General features: G+C 45.2%; 1 protein-coding gene across 1 annotated transcript; it reads left to right on the top strand.

Annotated features, from left to right (window-relative positions):
• Nucleotides 1-18,963: 18,963 nt before the first annotated feature.
• On the top strand, nucleotides 18,964-20,429 carry LOC115205929 (dexamethasone-induced Ras-related protein 1-like). The gene is made up of 2 exons (XM_029772407.1): nucleotides 18,964-19,706; nucleotides 19,903-20,429. Exons 1-2 carry the CDS (start codon nucleotides 19,022-19,024, stop codon nucleotides 20,427-20,429), a joined length of 1,212 nt encoding a protein of 403 aa, XP_029628267.1. The 5' UTR covers nucleotides 18,964-19,021.
• The last annotated feature ends 4,033 nt before the right edge of the window (nucleotides 20,430-24,462 follow it).

Below are 24,462 nucleotides of genomic sequence, written 5' to 3'. Positions count from 1 at the left end.
TTATAGAGAGAGAGATAGAGAGTCAGTATCTATGACAGATTATAGAGAGATAGATGGAGAGTCAGTATCTATGACAGATTATAGAGAGAGAGATAGAGAGTCAGTATCTATGACAGATTATAGAGAGATAGATGGAGAGTCAGTATCTATGACAGATTATAGAGAGATAGATGGAGTGTCAGGATCTATGACAGATTATAGAGAGATAGATGGAGAGTCAGTATCTATGACAGATTATAGAGAGAGAGATAGAGAGTCAGTATCTATGACAGATTATAGAGAGATAGACGGAGAGTCAGTATCTATGACAGATTATAGAGAGATATATGGAGAGTCAGGATCTATGACAGATTATAGAGAGATAGATGGAGAGTCAGTATCTATGACAGATTATAGAGAGATAGATGGAGTGTCAGGATCTATGACAGATTATAGAGAGATAGATGGAGTGTCAGTATCTATGACAGATTATAGAGAGATAGATGGAGTGTCAGGATCTATGACAGATTATAGAGAGATAGATGGAGAGTCAGTATCTATGACAGATTATAGAGAGAGAGATAGAGAGTCAGTATCTATGACAGATTATAGAGAGATTGATGGAGTGTCAGTATCTATGACAGATTATAGAGAGATAGATGGAGAGTCAGGATCTATGACAGATTATAGAGAGATATATGGAGTGTCAGTATCTATGACAGATTATAGAGAGAGAGATAGAGAGTCAGTATCTATGACAGATTATAGAGAGATAGATGGAGAGAAAAGCTAATTGACATAGGCCATATATGCAGTGCATTCCTAATGTAATCAGACCCCTTGACCTTTTCCACATTGTGTTACGTTACAGCCTTATTCTACAATGGATTAAAATGTTTTTTCCCCCACTCATCAATCCTCACACAATACCTCATAATGACAAAGCAAAAAAAACGTTTTTTAGAAATGTGTTGAAATTTATAAAAAATAAAACACAGAAAAATCGCATTTACATAAGTATTCAGACCCTTTACTCAGTACTTTGTTGAAGCACCTTTGGCAATGATTACAGCCTTGAGTCTTCTTGGGTATGATGCTACCAGCTTGGCACACCTGTATTTGGGGAGTTTCTCCCATTCTTCTCTGCAGATCCTCTCAAGCTCTGTCAGGTTGGATGGGGAGCGTCGCTGCGCAGGTATTTTCAGGTCTCTCCAGAGATGTTCGATCGGGTTCAAGTCCGGGCTCTGGCTGGGCCACTCAAGGACATGCAGAGACTTGTCCCGAAGCCACTCCTGTGTTGTCTTGGCTGTGTGCTTAGGGTCGTTGTCCTGTTGGAAGGTGTACCTTCATCCCAGTCTGAGGTCCTGAGCGCTCTGGAGAAGGTTTTCATCAAGAATCTCTCTGTACTTTGCTCCATTCATCTTTGCCTGATCCTGACTAGTCTCCCAGTCCCTGCCGCTGAAAAACATCCCCACATCATGATGCTGCCATCACCATGCTTCACTGTAGGGATGGTGCCAGGTTTCCTCCAGACGTGATGCTTGGCATTCAGGACAAAGAGTTCAATCTTGGTTTCATCAGACCAGAGAATCTTGTTTCTCATGGTCTGAGAGTCTTTAGGTGCCTTTTGGGAAACTCCAAGCAGCCTGTCATGTGCCTTTTACTGAGGAGTGGCTTCCATCTGGCCACTCTAACATAAAGGCCTGATTGATGGAGTGTTGCAGAGATGGTAGTCCTTCTGGAAAGTTCTGCCATCTCCACAGAGGGACTCTAAAGCTCTGTCAGAATGACCATCGGGTTCTTGGTCACCTCCCTGACCAAGGCCCCTCTCCCACGATTGCTCAGTTTGGCCGGGCGGCCAGCTCTAGGAAGAGTCTTGGTGGTTCCAAACTTCTTCCATTTAAGAATGATGGAGGCCACTGTGTTCTTGGGGACCTTCAATGTTGCAGACATTTTTTTTACCCTTCCCCAGATCTGTGCCTCGACACAATCCTGTCTCGGAGCCCTACACACAATTCCTTCGACCTCATGGCTTGGTTTTTACTCTGACATACACTGTCAACTGTGGGACATATAGGCAGGTGTGTACCTTTCCAAATCATGTCCAATCAATTGCATTTGCCACAGGTGGACTCCAATCAAGTTGTAGAAACATCTCAAGGATGATCAATGTAAACAGGATGCACCTGAGCTCAATTTCGAGACTCATAGCAAAGGGTCTGAATACTTATGTAAATTGGGTATTTCTGTTTTTTAATACATTTGCAAAATTTTTCGAAAAACCTGTTTTTGCTTTGTCGTTATGGGGTATTGTGTGTACATTGATGAGGAAAAAAATGCATTTTTAATCCATTTTAGAATAAGGCTGTAACGTAACAAAATGTGGAAAAAGTCAAGGGGTCTGACTACATTCTGAATGTCCTGTAGTTATGTGATGCTGCAGCTGGTGATGATGATGATGATTATAGGAATGACGATGAAGGTGGTGATGATGATGATGATGATGATGATGATGATTATAGGAATGAAGATGAAGGTGGTGATGATGATGATGATGATGACTATATGAATGACGATGAAGGTGGTGATGATGATGATGATGACTATATGAATGACGATGAAGGTGGTGATGATGATGATGATGATGATTATAGGAATGACGATGAAGGTGGTGATGATGATGATGATGACTATATGAATGAAGATGAAGGTGGTGATGATGATGATGATGATGATTATAGGAATGACGATGAAGGTGGTGATGATGATGATGATGATGATTATATGAATGACGATGAAGGTGGTGATGATGATGATGATGATTATAGGAATGACGATGAAGGTGGTGATGATGATTATAGGAATGACGATGAAGGTGGTGATGATGATGATGACTCACAGCACTTACAGTAATGACATTCTCTCAGGGTCATAATAAGACAGAGTGGAGATCCAAATGGATTCCCCCATGCACACACACACACACACACACACACACACACACACACACACACACACACACACACACACACACACACACACACACACACTACGCTCTCGACTTGTCTCCACCAATGGGATGTTGTGTGATGTCATGTCTTTATGCATAATACAGTACAAGCCTGTCCTCTGAATCAGTTTCTCTCTCAGAGAAAATAAGGACACATTCTCTTCTGTGTGTGTGTGTGTGTGTGTGTGTGTGTGTGTGTGTGTGTGTGTGTGTGTGTGTGTGTGTGTGTGTGTGTGTGTGTGTGTGTGTGTGTGTGTGTGTAGGCTACATAGATAATGCTTATGACGAACACACAAACACACACATACACACACGGGCGGCAGGTAACCTAGTGGTTAGAGCGTTGGGCCTATAGCCGAAAGGATCAAATCCCCGAGCTGACAAGGTAAAAATCTGTCATTCTGCCCCTGAGCAATGCAGTTAACCCACTGTTCCCCAGGTGCCAATAACGTGGATGTCGATTAAGGCAGCCCCCCCACCTCTCTGATTCAGAAGGGTTGGGTTAAATGTGGAAGACAAATTTCAGTTGAAGGCATTCAGTTGTACAACTGACTAGGTATGCCCCCTTTCCCCATTTCTCACACACACACACACACACACACACACACACACACACACACACACACACACACACACACACACACACACACACACACACACACATAATAATAAAGCAGAGATGAACCTGTACCCAGCTGTAATCAAAGTGAAAGCGCATTCCTATACAGTTTGACAAAGGACATCTGCTGATCCTGTGACTGACTCCATGGTTGGAGAGGAATCAGGATATTCAGGAAATACCCGCTCCCTCCGCCTTGAAGTGACAAAGAATCCACTTAAAGAGACTGTGTACCAAATGGCCCCCTATTCCCTATATAGTGCACTACTTTAGACCAGAGCCTTATAAGAATAGGGTGCTCTTTGAGGACACAGTATCCCCTGCCTCATTTGTTCTCTCTAGGCCTCCATCCCTCTCTGTCTGGTCGCCGCCACTAGCCTGTCTTTATTCCTCCTGAAAACAGAGACCTGTCTTTATTCCTTTCTGAAAACAGAGACCTGTCTTTATTCCTCCTGAAAACAGACTCCTGTGCAGTCTTTGTGCCCAAACAAAGAGAGGCCTGCTGATGTCACTGCAGACGGGGGCGGGAGATGGAGTGGGAGGGAACAAGAGGAGGACTGCAGCAGAGGAGGTGGGGTGGGAGGGAACAAGAGGAGGACTGCAGCAGAGGAGGTGGGGTGGGAGGGAACAAGAGGAGGACCGCAGCAGAGGAGGTGGGGTGGGAGGGAACAAGAGGAGGACTGCAGCAGAGGAGGTGGGCTGGGGCGGAGAGGACAAGAGGAGGACCGCAGCAGAGGAGGTGGAGGAGGACAAGAGGAAGACTGCAGCAGAGGAGGTGGGGTGGGAGAGGACAAGAGGAGGACCGCAGCAGAGGAGGTGTGGTGGGAGAGGACAAGAGGAGGACAGCAGCAGAGGAGGTGGGGTGGGGCGGAGAGGACGAGAGGAGGACTGCAGCAGAGGAGGTGGGGCGGGGGAGGACAAGAGGACGGCAGGCTAGTGACATCACATGGGAATGATGGGAACTCATGACAGAGAGGGAGAGAGAAACTAAGGAAGGAGAGAGAGAGAATCAGAATCAAAGCCCTTAGTCTACTAGCAACTAGCATGGTCTGTCTATAAAGCCCTTAGTCTACTAGCAACTAGCATGGTCTGTCTATAAAGCCCTTAGTCTACTAGCAACTAGCATGGTCTGTCTACAAAGCCCTTAGTCTACTAGCAACTAGCATGGTCTGTCTACAAAGCCCTTAGTCTACTAGCAACTAGCATGGTCTGTCTATAAAGCCCTTAGTCTACTAGCAACTAGCATGGTCTGTCTACAAAGCCCTTAGTCTACTAGCAACTAGCATGGTCTGTCTATAAAGCCCTTAGTCTACTAGCAACTAGCATGGTCTGTCTACAAAGCCCTTAGTCTACTAGCAACTACACTGAGTATACTAAACATTAGTATTCTAAACCCCACCCCCCTGACCCTCAGAACAGCCTCAATTCTTCAGGGCATGGACTCTACAAGGTGTTGAAAGCGTTCCACAGGGATGCTGGCCCATGTTGACCCCAATTCTTCCCACGGTTGTCAAGTTGGCTGGATGTCCTTTGAGTGGTGGACCATTCTTGATACACACGGGAAACTGTTAAGCGTGAAAAACCCAGCAGCGTTGCAGTTCTTGACACAAACTGGTGTGCCTGGCACCTACTACCATATCCCGTTCAAAGGCACTTCAATAGTTTGTCTTGCCCTCTGAATGGCACACATACACAATCCATGTCTCAATTGTTTCAATCTTTCTTTAACCCTCTCCTTCATCTACACTGATAGAAGTGGATTTAACAGGTGACATCAATAAGGGATCATAGCTTTCACCTGGATTCACCTGGATTCACCTGGATTCACCTGGATTCACCTGGTCAGTCTATGTCATGGAAGGTGTTCTTGATGTTTTGTCATTGTGAAATCGACCATGTCTTCCTCTCTGCTGCCCTCATGTGGTTTTGCCTCAACAGTGTCTCTGCTCTTTTCCGAGGTTGTGTTTTTTTTATCTGTAGTTTCATCAGAATGTCTTATCAAGTGAGGACTGCAAACAGAAAAAGTCGATGTCATGCAGGTTGGCATTTATTGTCATGAATCTTGTTCTGGAGGCAGCTCTGCAGAGTGGTCTCTCGCTGGCACAGCCACAAAGTCATCACATCTGATTTTGGACTGAACCTTAAGCTTAACCACACTGCTAACCGTAATGTCTGGCCCAAACCTTAACGATAACCTTAACCACACTGCTAACCCTAATGTCAGACCCTAACCTTAACCACACTGCTAACTCTAATGTCAGACCCTAACCTTAACCACACTGCTAACCCTAATGTCAGACCCTAACCTTAACCACACTGCTAACCCTAATGTCAGACCCTAACCTTAAATTAAGACCAAAAAGCTCATTTTTGTTTTCATGAATTTTAACTTTGCAGCTGGACTATCTTGCTGGAAATGGTTCAGTTCTGCCTCCAGGGAAAGATTCATGACAATAAACGTCAACTTGCACAAATGACACCCTATTCCCTACATAGTGCATTACTTTTGATCAGGGCCCATAGTGTTCTGGTCAAAAGTAGTACACTATATAGGGAATATTATGCCATTTGGGACTCAGATCTAATCTCTTGACCAGACTATCCTACTGTCGGATTCCTCTCTTCACACCATAGACTATGAGCCTCAATGAGGTTGAAATGTCACAGAATATCTACTGAATGTATTTTATACTGTTTCCATAGGCCTGTGTGGGTGGAAAATACCTCAAAGTAATGCATTTTACCCTTAAAAAAACAACAACAAAAAAACATTACGTGCTTGACATTTTAAAAACAGTTTATTACAGATTTCACGTTAAGGACAAGGTTTGTGGGCTTGTGTCAGCCCTCTAGACTCTTCGGTAGGCGACAGAACGTTGAAGTGGTGATAGAATGGAGCCTTGAGTTCCCGAGACTTAGCAACAAGAGAGCTGTTTCCATGGCAACGTGGATCTACCTTCCCTTTCCTCTATCAGGAGCACACCGAGTCACATTACTCTGTTGTGTGTGGAGAAAACAACTCTCTCTCTGTTCCAAATGGTACCTTATTCTCTATATAGTCCACCACTTTTGAACAGAGTCCTATGGGTCTTGGCTAAAAGTAGTGCACTACATAGGGAAAAGGGTGCCGTTTCGGATGCAACCAGTGTGGCTGTGTGGAGAAAATAACTTCTATGTGCTGTGTACTCATTCAAGACAGTGGCCTTGATTAGAATAAAGGAGTGGAGATGGAGACATGGGGACATGGGGAGAGGGAGACATGGGGAGATGGAGACATGGAGACATGGAGAGATGGAGACATGGAGAGATGGAGACATGGGGAGATGAAGACATGGGGAGATGGGGAGATGGAGACATGGGGAGATGGAGACATGGGGAGATGGAGAGATGGAGACATGGGGAGATGGAGACATGGAGACATGGGGAGATGGAGACATGGGGAGATGGAGAGATGGAGACATGGGGAGATGGAGACATGGAGACATGGGGAGATGGAGACATGGGGAGATGGAGACATGGGGAGATGGAGACATGGGGAGATGGGGAGATGGAGACATGGGGAGATGGAGACATGGGGAGATGGAGACATGGAGACATGGAGACATGGGGAGATGGAGACATGGGGAGATGGAGACATGGGGAGATGGAGACATGGGGAGATGGGGAGATGGAGACATGGGGAGATGGAGACATGGGGAGATGAAGACATGGGGAGATGGAGACATGGGAGATGGAGAGATGGAGACATGGGGAGATGGAGACATGGGGAGATGGAGACATGGGGACATGGGGAGATGGAGAGATGGAGACATGGGGAGATGGAGACATGGAGAGATGGAGACATGGGGAGATGGAGACATGGGGAGATGGAGACATGAGGAGAGGGAGACATGGGGAGATGGAGAGATGGAGACATGGGGAGATGGAGACATGGAGAGATGGAGAGATGGAGACATGGGGAGATGGAGACATGGGGAGATGGGGACATGCGGAGATGGAGACATGGAGACATGGGGAGATGGAGAGATGGGGAGATGGAGAGATGGGGAGATGGAGAGATGGGGAGATGGAGACATGAGGAGAGGGAGACATGGGGAGATGGAGAGATGGAGACATGGAGACATGGGGAGATGGAGACATGAGGTGAGGGAGACATGGGGAGATGGAGACATGAGGAGAGGGAGACATGGGGAGATGGAGACATGGGGAGATGGAGAGATGGAGACATGGAGACATGGGGAGATGGAGAGAGGGAGACATGGGGAGATGAAGACATGGGGAGATGGAGACATGGGGAGATGGATAGACAGAGAGACAGAGAGAGGGATGGAGAGACAGAGAGAGGGATGGAGAGACAGGGAGACATGGAGACATGGAGAGACAGAGAGAGGGATGGAGAGACAGAGAGACAGAGAGAGGGATGGAGAGACAGAGAGACAGAGAGAGGGATGGAGAGACAGAGAGACAGAGAGAGGGATGGAGAGACAGAGAGACAGAGAGAGGGATGGAGAGACAGAGAGACAGAGAGAGGGATGGAGAGACAGAGAGAGGGATGGAGAGACAGAGACAGAGAGACGGATGGAGAGAGAGAGACAGAGAGAGGGATGGAGAGACAGAGAGAGGGATGGAGAGAGAGAGAGGGATTGAGAGACAGAGAGAGGGATGGAGAGACAGAGACAGAGAGACGGATGGAGAGACAGAGAGACAGAGAGAGGGATGGAGAGACAGAGAGAGGGATGGAGAGACAGAGAGAGGGATTGAGAGACAGAGAGAGGGATGGAGAGTCTGAGAGAGGGATGGAGAGATGGAGAGAGAGAGACAGAGAGAGGGATGGAGAGACAGAGAGAGGGATGGAGAGATGGAGAGAGAGAGACAGAGAAAGGGATGGAGAGACAGAGAGATGGATGGAGAGACAGAGAGAGGGATGGAGAGACAGAGAGAGGGATGGAGAGACAGAGAGACAGAGAGAGGGATAGAGAGACGGAGAGAGGGATGGAGAGACGGAGAGAGGGATGGAGAGACAGAGAGACAGAGAGAGGGATGGAGAGACGGAGAGACAGAGAGAGGGATGGAGAGACGGAGAGACAGAGAGAGGGATGGAGAGACAGAGAGAGGGATGGAGAGACGGAGAGACAGAGAGAGGGATGGAGAGACAGAGAGAGGGATGGAGAGACGGAGAGACAGAGAGAGGGATGGAGAGACAGAGAGAGGGATGGAGAGACGGAGAGACAGAGAGAGGGATGGAGAGACAGAGAGAGGGATGGAGAGACAGAGAGAGGGATGGAGAGACAGAGAGAGGGATGGAGAGACAGAGAGAGCGTTGGAGGAGTGGGTAGTTGTTTTGATGTATTGTTGCGTCTGTTCGGTTTTTGCGTGTCACTCTGTCTCCACTCCAATATCTGGTTTACACTTAATGTGAAACTGCAAGGCATTGTCTGTACCTCACGATCTGTAATCCAGAAACCTTCAACAGTCAATCCTACTCCACAGGGCTGGTTTACCCAGACTCTCCACTGAGTCTGCTTTTAGCAGATAGAAAGTCTATTCCTGAAATAAAATAAACATTTCAGTAGAGAGTCACAGTTGGTTTTTCATTGACGTCAAAGTGTTTGAATGTGTGACTTCTCCAAGAGTAGGGTGCAGCACAGACTGTTCACAGAATGGCACAGAATGTTCTCTGCTTTTAACCTAGGTGCATTCTGGCTCAGAATGTTCTCTGCTTTTAACCTAGGTGCATTCTGGCTCAGAATGTTCTCTGCTTTTAACCTAGGTGCAGCACACGGGCCCAGAATGTTCTCTGCTTTTAACCTAGGTGCATTCTGGTCCAGAATGTTCTCTGCTTTTAACCTAGGTGCATTCTGGTCCAGAATGTTCTCTGCTTTTAACCTAGGTGCAGCACGCTGGCCCAGAATGTTCTCTGCTTTTAACCTAGGTGCATTCTGGTCCAGAATGTTCTCTGCTTTTAACCTAGGTGCATTCTGGTCCAGAATGTTCTCTGCTTTAACCTAGGTGCAGCATTTGACATCTTCTGGTATCAGACAGTATGGTACCTGGAACATAGTCTGGACAGACTCAGGACCCAACATGTAACAATACCGATATTCTGTTGCTGTAGGTCTGTTTATCCTTTCCATTCGGAGAAGTAATGTGTTCAAAAAGAGGTGTGATGTCATGTGTTGTCTCTCCTTTCATGTGATGATGATGATGATGCGTCCTTCTCTGTCACATGTTGATTTTCCCATGGATGAACAGGGGACAGCAGGTGTCACGTTCAGTGTTCCCCCCTGGACATACAGGCAAAGCAGGTGTCACGGTCAAAGTGTTCCCCCTCTGGACATACAGGCACAACAGGTGTCATGATCAAAGTGTTCCCCCTCTGGACATACAGGCAAAGCAGGTGTCACGGTCAAAGTGTTCCCCCTCTGGACATACAGGCACAACAGGTGTCATGATCAAAGTGTTCCCCCCTGGACATACAGGCACAACAGGTGTCATGATCAAAGTGTTCCCACTAGACCCACTGACACAATAATGTAGACAGAGACAGAGAGACAGAGAGAGAGAGAGAGAGACAGAGAGAAAGAGAGAGAGAGAGAGAGAGAGAGAGAGAGAGACAGAGAGACAGAGAGAGACAGAGAGACAGAGAGAGAGAGAGAGAGAGAGAGAGAAAGCATTTGTGAGAAAGATGAACATATTGATGGATAGGACAGACAGCAAATTGAGGGACAGATCTGTTGTTGTGCGTTTCTGTTTTTCTCAGGTAATTGTAGGTGACTGCTAAATCACATTACTGTTCTTGCTTTAGATTACTAGCTGGATGACCCATCGCTGGGTGGTGTTGTCTTGAACAGTGTAGGCCTATCATTGAAATTACAACCCACTGGCTGGGTTCTGAACCTCCATCATGTAATATGAAGTATGAACATGATGTGCCCTTTCTTCCCTCTCTGAAAGTGAGATGGTGTCCGCATCCCAAAATGGCACCCTATTCCCTACGTAGTGCACTACCACTGGTCTGAAGTAGTGCACGGGCGTAGGATATAGAGGTGCCATTTGGAATGCACTAATTATGACACAATCAAATATGATCCAGTTTATCACCTCGGTTCTAAAGAGCGACTGCATCAGTAGTTACTGTGATTCATAGCAGCCCTTGAGGGTGTTAGTGAATATTTAGGTGTCTGTCACAAATGGCACCCTATTCCCAGCCCCATTGGCCCCGGTCAAAAGTAGTGCACTATATAGGAAGTAGGCTGGCATTTTGGACGCTACCGAAGTCTCTCCACAGAAGGGATAAAGTAAGTAGCCTGTGAAAGGCGTGATCACAGCGAAAACTGAACACGATGAGGCTCAAAAACACAATGTGTCACACGGCAGAAAGCTCTAGAACTATTGAGATGTAAGGTAAATAACAACCAGCCACAGCAAATAGACCAACCTGTTGTTGTTGTACTGCTGCATGGGACACTGATCCTTTACTGCTGCATGGGACACAGATCCTTTACTGCTGCATGGGACACTGATCCTTTACTGCTGCATTAAACACTGATCCTTTACTGCTGCATGGGACACGGATCCTTTACTGCTGCATTAAACACTGATCCTTACTGCTGCATGAAAAACTCTTCCTTTACTGCTGCATTAAACACTGATCCTTTACTGCTGCATGGGACAGTGATCCTTTACTGCTGCATGGGACACTGATCCTTTACTGCTGCATTAAACACTGATCCTTTACTGCTGCATTAAACACTGATCCTTTACTGCTGCATGGGACACGGATCCTTTACTGCTGCATTAAACACTGATCCTTTACTGCTGCATTAAACACTGATCCTTTACTGCTGTATTAAACACTGATCCTTTACTGCTGCATGGGACACTGATCCTTTACTGCTGTATTAAACACTGATCCTTTACTGCTGCATGGGACACTGATCCTTTACTGCTGCATTAAACACTGATCCTTTACTGCTGCATTAAACACTGATCCTTTACTGCTGCATTAAACACTGATCCTTTACTGCTGCATTAAACACTGATCCTTTACTGCTGCATTAAACACTGATCCTTTACTGCTGCATGGAACACTGATCCTTTACTGCTGTATTAAACACTGATCCTTTACTGCTGTATTAAACACTGATCCTTTACTGCTGCATGGGACACTGATCCTTTACTGCTGCATTAAACACTGATCCTTTACTGCTGCATTAAACACTGATCCTTTACTGCTGTATTAAACACTGATCCTTTACTGCTGCATGGGACACTGATCCTTTACTGCTGCATTAAACACTGATCCTTTACTGCTGCATTAAACACTGATCCTTTACTGCTGCATTAAACACTGATCCTTTACTGCTGCATTAAACACTGATCCTTTACTGCTGCATTAAACACTGATCCTTTACTGCTGCATGGAACACTGATCCTTTACTGCTGTATTAAACACTGATCCTTTACTGCTGTATTAAACACTGATCCTTTACTGCTGCATGGGACACTGATCCTTTACTGCTGCATTAAACACTGATCCTTTACTGCTGCATTAAACACTGATCCTTTACTGCTGTATTAAACACTGATCCTTTACTGCTGCATGGGACACTGATCCTTTACTGCTGCATTAAACACTGATCCTTTACTGCTGCATTAAACACTGATCCTTTACTGCTGTATTAAACACTGATCCTTTACTGCTGCATGGGACACGGATCCTTTACTGCTGCATGGGACACTGATCCTTTACTGCTGCATGGGACACGGATCCTTTTCTGCTGCATCGGACACTGATCCTTTACTGCTGCATTAAACACTGATCCTTTACTGCTGTATTAAACACTGATCCTTTACTGCTGTATTAAACACTGATCCTTTACTGCTGCATTAAACACTGATCCTTTACTGCTGCATTAAACACTGATCCTTTACTTCTGCATTAAACACTGATCCTTTACTGCTGTATTAAACACTGATCCTTTACTGCTGTATTAAACACTGATCCTTTACTGCTGCATTAAACACTGATCCTTTACTGCTGCATTAAACACTGATCCTTTACTGCTGCATGGGACACTGATCCTTTACTGCTGTATTAAACACTGATCCTTACTGCTGCATGGGCCACTGATCCTTTACTGCTGCATTAAACACTGATCCTTTACTGCTGCATGGGACACGGATCCTTTACTGCTGCATGGGACACTGATCCTTTACTGCTGCATGGGACACGGATCCTTTACTGCTGCATTAAACACTGATCCTTTACTGCTGTATTAAACACTGATCCTTTACTGCTGCATTAAACACTGATCCTTTACTGCTGCATTAAACACTGATCCTTTACTGCTGCATTAAACACTGATCCTTTACTGCTGCATGGGACACTGATCCTCTACTGCTGCATGGAACACTGATCCTTTACTGCTGTATTAAACACTGATCCTTTACTGCTGCATGGGACACTGATCCTTTACTGCTGTATTAAACACTGATCCTTTACTGCTGCATGGGACACTGATCCTTTACTGCTGCATTAAACACTGATCCTTTACTGCTGCATTAAACACTGATCCTTTACTGCTGCATTAAACACTGATCCTTTACTGCTGCATTAAACACTGATCCTTTACTGCTGCATTGAACACTGATCCTTTACTGCTGCATGGAACACTGATCCTTTACTGCTGTATTAAACACTGATCCTTTACTGCTGTATTAAACACTGATCCTTTACTGCTGCATGGGACACTGATCCTTTACTGCTGCATTAAACACTGATCCTTTACTGCTGCATTAAACACTGATCCTTTACTGCTGTATTAAACACTGATCCTTTACTGCTGCATGGGACACGGATCCTTTACTGCTGCATTAAACACTGATCCTTTAATGCTGCATGGGACACGGATCCTTTACTGCTGCATGGGGCACTGATCCTTTACTGCTGTATTAAACACTGATCCTTTACTGCTGCATGGGACACTGATCCTTTACTGCTGCATTAAACACTGATCCTTTACTGCTGCATTAAACACTGATCCTTTACTGCTGTATTAAACACTGATCCTTTACTGCTGCATGGGACACGGATCCTTTACTGCTGCATGGGACACTGATCCTTTACTGCTGCATGGGACACGGATCCTTTTCTGCTGCATCGGACACTGATCCTTTACTGCTGCATTAAACACTGATCCTTTACTGCTGTATTAAACACTGATCCTTTACTGCTGTATAAAACACTGATCCTTTACTGCTGCATTAAACACTGATCCTTTACTGCTGCATTAAACACTGATCCTTTACTTCTGCATTAAACACTGATCCTTTACTGCTGTATTAAACACTGATCCTTTACTGCTATATTAAACACTGATCCTTTACTTCTGCATTAAACACTGATCCTTTACTGCTGTATTAAACACTGATCCTTTACTGCTGCGTTAAACACTGATCCTTTACTGCTACATGGGGCACTGATCCTTTACTGCTGCATGGAACACTGATCCTTTACTGCTGCATGGGGCACTGATCCTTTACTGCTGTATTAAACACTGATCCTTTACTGCTGTATTAAACACTGATCCTTTACTGCTGCATTAAACACTGATCCTTTACTGCTGCATTAAACACTGATCCTTTACTGCTGCATGGGACACGGATCCTTTACTGCTGCATGGGGCACTGATCCTTTACTGCTGTATTAAACACTGATCCTTTACTGCTGCATGGGACACGGATCCTTTACTGCTGCATGGGACACTGATCCTTTACTGCTGCATTAAACACTGATCCTTTACTGCTGCATTAAACACTGATCCTTTACTGCTGTATTAAACACTGATCCTTTACTGCTGCATTAAACACTGATCCTTTACTGCTGCATTAAACACTGATCCTTTACTGCTGCATTAAACACTGATCCTTTACTGCTGTATTAAACACTGATCCTTTACTGCTGCATTAAACACTGATCCTTTACTGCTGCATTAAACACTGATCCTTTACTGCTGTATTAAACACTGATCCTTTACTGCTGCATGGGACACGGATCCTTTACTGCTGCATGGGGCACTGATCCTTTACTGCTGTATTAAACACTGATCCTTTACTGCTGTATTAAACACTGATCCTCTACTGCTGCAATAAACACTGATCCTTTACTGCTGCATGGGACACTGATCCTTTACTGCTGCATGGAACACTGATCCTTTACTGCTGCATTAAACACTGATCCTTTACTGCTGCATGGGACACGGATCCTGGGACTTCACAGAGAATCATTATATTATGCTGCAAACAACGTGATGCTTTTTAATTTGCTTCCTTTATTATCCACACAAACCCTGACCCTGTCCATCATGGAAATACTGTGATGCTTTAGAAAACTCTAATTTAATACATTTTTTATAAAAACCTTCATCTATTTTTATAGCACACAAATTAGCTCAACCTGGTCACAAAGCTGAAACATTAGGAAACCAATTAGTGACTACAGACAGATAGCAATGATCTTAATAATTACTGCAGTGTGTCATACAGGGGAAACAGTATGCCGTTTACTGCAGTGTATCATACAGGGGAAACAGTATGGCTGTGTGCACACGGTGAATGATGATCTGTCACGTTTCCCACGTTCCCCCCCTACGTGTGAGCCCCAGGTCCCACGATGACTAGCTAGCTGGATGATGTGGGTAGAAAGCCATCACATTATTACAGAGAGAGGGGAGAACAGGGCCAGGGGTGTCCCGTCGCCCACGTATCATCGGATGTCCAGAAATAGCCAAAATCTACTGTCTAAATATACCCCATATACCTCATATACCTATAACTATACCCCATATACCTCTAATTATACCCCATATACCTCTAATTATACCCCATATACCCCTAATTATACCCCATATACCTCTAATTATACCCCATATACCTCTAATTATACCCCATATACCCCTAATTATACCCCATATACCTCTAATTATACCCATATACCTCTAATTATACCCCATATACCTCTAATTATACCCCATATACCTCTAAATATACCCCATATACCTCTAACTATACCCCATATACACCTAATTATACCCCATATACCCCTAATTATACCCCATATACCTCTAATTATACCCCATATACCTCTAAATATACCCCATATACCTCTAACTATACCCCATATACACCTAATTATACCCCATATACCTCTAATTATACCCCATATACCTCTAAATATACCCATATACCCCTAATTATACCCCATATACCCCTAATTATACCCCATATACCTCTAATTATACCCCATATACCCCTAATTATACCCCATATACCTCTAATTATACCCATATACCTCTAATTATACCCCATATACCCCTAATTATACCCCATATACCTATAATTATACCCCATATACCCCTAATTATACCCCATATACCCCTAATTATACCCCATATACCTCTAAATATACCCCATATACCTCTAATTATACCCCATATACCCCTAATTATACCCCATATACCCCTAATTATACCCCATATACCCCTAATTATACCCCATATACCTATAATTATACCCCATATACACCTAAATATACCCCATATACCTCTAAATATACCCCATATACCCCTAATTATACCCATATACACCATATACCCCTAATTATACCCATATACCTCATATACCCCTAATTATACCCCATATACCCCTAATTATACCCCATATACCCCTAATTATACCCCATATACCTCTAATTATACCCCATATACCTCTAAATATACCCCATATACCCCTAATTATACCCCATATACCCCTAATTATACCCCATATACCTCTAATTATACCCCGTATACCCCATATACCTCTAAATATACCCCATATACACCTAAATATACCCCATATACCTCTAAATATACCCCATATACCTCTAAATATACCCCATATACCCCTAATTATACCCCATATACCTCTAAATATACCCCATATACACCTAAATATACCCATATACCTCTAAATATACCCCATATAGCCCTAATTATGCCCCATAAACCTCAGCTAGAGATGGAGCACAGCTAGAGATGGAGCACAGCTAGAGATGGAGCAAAGTTAGAGATGGAGCACAGCTAGAGATGGAGCACAGCTAGAGATGGAGCACAGCTAGAGATGGAGCACAGCTAGAGATGGAGATGGAGCACAGCTAGATATGGAGTACAGCTAGAGATGGAGCACAGCTAGAGATGGAGATGGAGCACAGCTAGAGATGGAGCACAGCTAGAGATGGAGCACAGCTAGAGATGGAGCACAGCTAGAGATGGAGATGGAGCACAGCTAGAGATGGAGCACAGCTAGAGATGGAGCACAGCTAGATAGGGAGTGGGAGCACAACTAGAGATGGAGATGGAGCACAGCTAGAGATGGAGCAAAGTTAGAGATGGAGCACAGCTAGAGATGGAGCACAGCTAGAGATGGAGATGGAGCACAGCTAGAGATGGAGCAGTACTGAAAATAAGGAGCTGACCAGTGCTGGACAGAAACACATTAATTAAAAAAATATTAAATCATCAATTTAAAAATGACAGTAATGATTATACCCCATTTCATGATTTAATATTTTTTTAATTAATGTGTTTCTGTCCAGCACTGGTCAGCTCCTTATTTTCAGTACTGCTCCATCTCTAGCTGTGCTCCATCTCCATCTCTAGCTGTGCTCCATCTCTAGCTGTGCTCCATCTCTAGCTGTGCTTCATCTCTAGCTGTGCTCCATCTCTAGCTGTGCTCCATCTCCATCTCTAGCTGTGCTCCATCTCTATCTGTGCTCCATCTCCATCTCTAGCTGTGTCCCAACTCTAGCTGTGCTCCATCTCTAGCTGTGCTCCATCTCTAGCTGTGCTCCATCTCCATCTCTAGCTGTGCTCCATCTCTAGCTGTGCTCCATCTCTAACTGTGCTCCATCTCTAACTGTGCTCCATCTCTAACTGTGCTCCATCTCTATCTCTAGCTGTGCTCAATCTCTAGCTGTGCTCCATCTCTATCTCTAGCTGTGCTCCATCTCTAGCTGTGCTCCATCTCCATCTCTAGCTGTGCTCCATTTCTAGCTGTGCTCCATCTCCATCTCTAGCTGTGCTCCATCTCTAGCTGTGCTCCATCTCTAGCTGTGCTCCATCTCTAGCTGTGCTCCATCTCCATCTCTAGCTGTGCTCCATCTCTATCTCTAGCTGTGCTCCATCTCTAACTGTGCCTCATCTCCATCTCTAGCTGTGCTCCATCTCTAGCTGTGCTCCGTCTCTAGCTGTGCTCCATCTCTATCTGTGCTCCATCTCTAGCTGTGCTCCATCTCTAGCTGTGCTCCATCTCTAGCTGTGCTCCATCTCTAGCTGTGCTCCATCTCTATCTCTAGCTGTGCTCCATCTCTAACTGCGCTCCATCTCTAGCGGTGCTCCATCTCCATCTCTAGCTGTGCTCCATCTCCATCTCTAGCTGTGCTCCATCTTTAGCTGTGCTCCATCTCTATCTGTGCTCCATCTTTAGCTGTGCTCCATCTCCATCTCTAGCTGTGCTCCATCTTTAGCTGTGCTCCATCTCCAGCTGTGCTTCATCTCTAGCTGTGCTCCATCTCTATATATGCTCCATCTCCATCTCTAGCTGTGTTCCATCTCCATCTCTAGCTGTGCTCCCACTCCATCTCTAGCTGTGCTCCATCTCTAGCTGTGCTCCCACTCCATCTCTAGCTGTGCTCTCACTCCATCTCTAGCTGTGCTCACTCCATCTCTATCTGTGCTCCATCTCCATCTCTAGCTGTGCTCTCACTCCATCTCTATCTGTGCTCCATCTCTATCTGTGCTCCATCTCTAGCTGTGCTCCATCTCCAGCTGTGCTCCATCTCTAGCTGTGCTCCATCTCTATATATGCTCCATCTCCATCTCTAGCTGTGCTCCATCTCTAGCTGTGCTCCATCTCCATCTCTAGCTGTGCTCCATCTCTAGCTGTGCTCCATCTCTAGCTGTGCTCTCACTCCATCTCTAGCTGTGCTCTCACTCCATCTCTATCTGTGCTCCATCTCCATCTCTAGCTGTGCTCTCACTCCATCTCTATCTGTGCTCCATCTCTATCTGTGCTCCATCTCTATCTGTGCTCCATCTCTAGCTGTGCTGTGGGTTTCCCTGACTAGTGCATTGGAAGGCTATAGCCTACACTTGACTGATATCACATGATTACAGATTTTAATACTACCATAAAAGGAGCGGAGTGTTGATGCGATGTGATGATTCTATCTAATGACGTAGCAACCAATATGCCCAGCCATACTCTATAAATACCCGCGCCGACGCTCCTCTCCGCACACTGCAACGCTCCACTGCAACGCATCACATGGTGAAGCAACAGGTGTAACAGACCTGTAACAACAGACACCCCGGATGATCCCCGTGCCTGGAAGGAACATGGAGGTGAACACAACAGAGAAAGTGGTCTACCTTTCCGTTGATGGCACCACCGACACGTTCAGCTCTTGTGCCACTGCCGGGCATCCACAGACCCAGCTCAGCATGAACGATCATGTTGAACAGACCATTTCCAACCAGCTACCCAATGTTAAAGTCACAGGTGTCAACTGTCAATCACCTACAATCCTCATGCAATTCAAAAAGGTCTCGAGCATGACCAAGGCAAGTAAAGGGATCTTTAATACGGTCACTGAGCACTGGAGACACACGGACAAGAAGACGAGGGTGGTCCGGTCTTCCAGCACGGGGACCACTCAGGCTACATCCTCGGAAAGGTTCCCCAAAAGAAGATCCTTCGACCCGCTAGCGACGTTGCCCCTCCCGGACCAGACTCCATGCACCGCGCCACTGGAGGAGATGCGTCTCACCAAGCCCCGTAACTGCCGGCGCGTTGTAGTACTCGGCGCGCCCAGAGTGGGCAAGACGAACATTCTCAGGCGGTTCCTGCGCGACGGGTTCGAGGAACAGTACGAGCCGACGGCAGAAGACTTTCACAGGAAGTTGTACCAGATCCGAGGAGAAACCTATCAGATTGATATCCTGGACGCAGCGAAGGAGAGAGACTTCCCCGCTAGACGGAGGCTGTCCATACTGACAGGTGTGTAGGTTATGAGTGTATAGGCTATTGACTGAGTATAGATCTAATTGAGTTGGACAATGAAATGTATTTTTGTGTGTATTGAATTGGCCTTTGCATAACCTTGATCTAATACATTGAGTTGGAAAATGAATGTGGGTGTTTTTTGTTGTTGCATTGAATTAAATCACTAAATCTGTACTCTTCACTACAACAGGTGACATATTTCTCCTGGTGTTCAGTGTGGATGACAGAGACTCCTTCAAAGAGGTGTACACACTGCGCAAAGAGATAATAGCAGCCAAGACCAAGCTGATGAAGCTGAAAGAGAATGCCCGGGTTCCCATAGTGATATGCGGCAACAAAGTGGACTTAGAGGCGGAGAGGGTCATCAGTCGTCTGGAGATGTTCCAAGCTCTTGGGGAGGACACGGCGCTCTTCGAGACATCAGCCAAAGACAGTACCAGTCTAGAAGAGATGTTCCAAGCCCTTGTCAAGCTAGGCGGTCTCCCTACCGAGACGCGTCCGTCGCAGCACCGCGAGATCTCCATACGTGCCTACCAGGCGCTGAGCGCCAGCAGAAGCCGTTGCGGCAGACGTAGCCGTGCGTTGGTTCCAGACACGCCATGCGGTGCGGTGTACCCACTGGCCCGCCGCCCCAGCTTCAACAGCGACCTACAGCGGGTAATGGGCCCCAGCCCCACTAAGCGGAGCAAACCCATAGAGAAGTGTCAAATTCAATGAATTTAGGGACTTCTCAGTACAAGAAACATATTGTAGTATTACAATATATAACCACTATGTCAAGAGTTATACTCTGCTTTAGGCTATTGGCTGGACCAGTTGAGCCAACTATGTAAATTTAGATTTTTTTGTCTACTGTGAAATAATAAAAAATGTATTATCATATTGATATGAGTGTGTTGTGATATTTTAGGTAGACATCATTTTACACTTAGCAGACGCCCAGAGTAAGATTCAACTAAGTTAGTAGGGAGAAAAAAACCCATCAAAGACAATTTGAAACAAGTGATTGATAGCAAACAATTGACTTTCTATAGGCATTGGTTATATATATATTCCATTTAACAGACGCTTTAAATGGAATCCAAAGCGACTTACATTCACGCGTGCATAAATGTTACATGTGGGTGGTCCCAGGTATCGAAACAACTAGCCTGGCGTTGCAAGCGCCATGATCTATCAGCTGAGCTACAAAGCTTCATATCAAATACGTAGGATGATCATTTCTGGACAGATTGACAGGGGAAGTACGTGGGTGGTAACAGCCTGCAGGGGTGCTATGTTCTATAACACCTCTCCAGTGGGCACGACAGTTCTCTCCTTTCTGTTAAAAGCTCAAGGCACTGCGGTTTCAGAAAAGACAGTGACAGACAATAAACTGCACATAATTCCTTTTAGGGGCAAGTAGACAAAACCATTCATTCTGAATGTGAAAACATTGAGAGAGAGAGAGTACAACGAAGAATACACATTATTCCAAAACATTATTCTATAAAATGTATTTTATGATAGAGCTTACTGTCCTGCCCTTGTCTAAAGCAAACGTTGACCACATTGAATTTCCTTTAATTATAAAAAACAAATACAAATAAACAGACTGTTTATCAAAATAACAAATCTGAACACTCAAACAAATGTGTGACGTAGTAATTGAAGAGTTTCATTCCAAAAAGCTATATATCCGTTTTCAGAAATGTTGGTAAATTAGCTTTTATTGTTTAAAGAAATTATGTGTGGTTGTTCAATGACAGACGTGTTTACTTTTAAATAACTTGTTTCATTTTAGAGACAAATAATCATGTTTTTTTTGCTAAATGCTATATATCTGCGTCACTCTCAGAGAAATAAGTAGAACTGTTCAGTTTTACACAGTCAAACGTAACAACACATTTTTTTTAAATTAAGAACTAAAAAAATAATTATTCAATACAGTAATTTGAGATCTGTATGTAAAACATTTAAATTTCAAATTGTAGTCATTTAGCAGATGCTCTTATCCAGTGCATTAATCTTAAGATATGGTGAGACGACCACATATCACAGTCAAATATACAGGATAGGAACATTCCAGCTAAACTGTAGTGTTTCGCAAAAAAAAAAAACATTTTCATACACATCTAAAATCTACTATTAAAAAAACAAGAACTATCTATGAATAATAACATTAATATTTTACAGACACATGAAGGCACCCATAAGCAATCATTTCTGATGAAAAAACACAAATGTGAAAATGTGCTTAGTTAAATAAAAGGGGTAAAAAAAATGTTTTTACAAAGAATTGTGTTTTGGAAATAAACTCATCAATTATGTAGGCAATTAAAGGCTGTGGGTCTTCACTATTCTGATCCTACCTGCCTGGTATATTGGGTCATAGAGGTCCATCAATGAATGATACATTTGTATTCATTGGGTCCTTGTCAACAGCCTCCAATTTGACTGCACCTGCAGATGATCCACTATTGAAATGCAAAAAAACCTCAGCAGCACGTTGTAGGAGTGGTGAACATTTCCCAGCAGTGTCAGTACTGGGAAACATCTGCTCACATTACTGCTAATCATTCATCCAAATATTTCTGAAGAACAGAGCAGCAAGAGTATAGGCCTATCATGATACCAAGGAGGTCTCCTAAATGGAACTCTATTCCCTACATAATGCACTACTTTAGACCAGAACCCTATGGGTCAAATGTAGCACACTACACAGAGAATAGAGTGTCAACACAGGGCCCTTCTCTATACAGGCCAACACAGGGCCCTTCTCTATACAGGCCAACACAGGGCCCTTCTCTATACAGGCCAACACAGGGCCCTTCTCTATACAGGCCAACACAGGGCCCTTCTCGAAACAGGTTAACACAGGGCCCTTCTCTAGACAGGTCAACACAGGGTCCTTCTCTATACAGGTCAACACAGGGCCCTTCTCGAAACAGGTCAACACAGGGCCCTTCTCGAAACAGGTCAACACAGGGCCCTTCTCTAGACAGGTCAACACAGGGCCCTTCTCGAAACAGGTCAACACAGGGCCCTTCTCGAAACAGGTCAACACAGGGCCCTTCTCTATACAGGTCAACACAGGGCCCTTCTCGAAACAGGTCAACACAGGGCCCTTCTCTAGACAGGTCAACACAGGGCCCTTCTCTATACAGGTCAACACAGGGCCCTTCTCTATACAGGTCAACACAGGGCCTTCTCTAGACAGGTCAACACAGGGCCTTCTCTATACAGGTCAACACAGGGCCTTGTCAACACAGGGCCTTCTCTATACAGGTCAACACAGGGCCTTCTCTATACAGGTCAACACAGGGCCCTTCTCTATACAGGTCAACACAGGGCCTTCTCTAGACAGGTCAACACAGGGCCCTTCTCTATACAGGTCAACACAGGGCCCTTCTCTAGACAGGTCAACACAGGGCCCTTCTCTATACAGGTCAACACAGGGCCCTTCTCTAGACAGGTCAACACAGGGCCCTTCTCTAGACAGGTCAACACAGGGCCTTCTCTATACAGGTCAACACAGGGCCCTTCTCTATACAGGTCAACACAGGGCCTTCTCTATACAGGTCAACACAGGGCCCTTCTCTATACAGGTCAACACAGGGCCCTTCTCTATACAGGTCAACACAGGGCCTTCTCTATACAGGTCAACACAGGGCCCTTCTCGAAACAGGTCAACACAGGGCCTTCTCTAGACAGGTCAACACAGGGCCCTTCTCGAAACAGGTCAACACAGGGCCTTCTCTAGACAGGTCAACACAGGGCCCTTCTTTATACAGGTCAACACAGGGCCTTCTCTATACAGGTCAACACAGGGACTTCTCTAGACAGGTCAACACAGGGCCCTTCTCTATACAGGTCAACACAGGGCCTTCTCTATACAGGTCAACACAGGGCCTTCTCTAGACAGGTCAACACAGGGCCTTCTCTATACAGGTCAACACAGGGCCTTGTCAACACAGGGCCTTCTCTATACAGGTCAACACAGGGCCCTTCTCTATACAGGTCAACACAGGGCCCTTCTCTATACAGGTCAACACAGGGCCTTCTCTAGACAGGTCAACACAGGGCCCTTCTCTATACAGGTCAACACAGGGCCCTTCTCTAGACAGGTCAACACAGGGCCCTTCTCTATACAGGTCAACACAGGGCCCTTCTCTAGACAGGTCAACACAGGGCCCTTCTCTATACAGGTCAACACAGGGCCCTTCTCTATACAGGTCAACACAGGGCCTTCTCTATACAGGTCAACACAGGGCCCTTCTCTATACAGGTCAACACAGGGCCCTTCTCTATACAGGTCAACACAGGGCCCTTCTCTATACAGGTCAACACAGGGCCTTCTCTATACAGGTCAACACAGGGCCCTTCTCTATACAGGTCAACACAGGGCCTTCTCTATACAGGTCAACACAGGGCCTTCTCTAGACAGGTCAACACAGGGCCTTCTCTATACAGGTCAACACAGGGCCTTCTCTATACAGGTCAACACAGGGCCTTCTCTATACAGGTCAACACAGGGCCTTCTCTATACAGGTCAACACAGGGCCCTTCTCTATACAGGTCAACACAGGGCCCTTCTCTATACAGGTCAACACAGGGCCTTCTCTATACAGGTCAACACAGGGCCCTTCTCTATACAGGTCAACACAGGGCCCTTCTCGAAACAGGTCAACACAGGGCCTTCTCTATACAGGTCAACACAGGGCCCTTCTCTATACAGGTCAACACAGGGCCTTCTCTATACAGGTCAACA

Source organism: Salmo trutta, chromosome 1, assembly GCF_901001165.1.
Source record: "Salmo trutta chromosome 1, fSalTru1.1, whole genome shotgun sequence".
Lineage (NCBI taxonomy): Eukaryota > Metazoa > Chordata > Actinopteri > Salmoniformes > Salmonidae > Salmo > Salmo trutta.
This window is presented reverse-complemented; position numbering and strand designations above follow the sequence as displayed.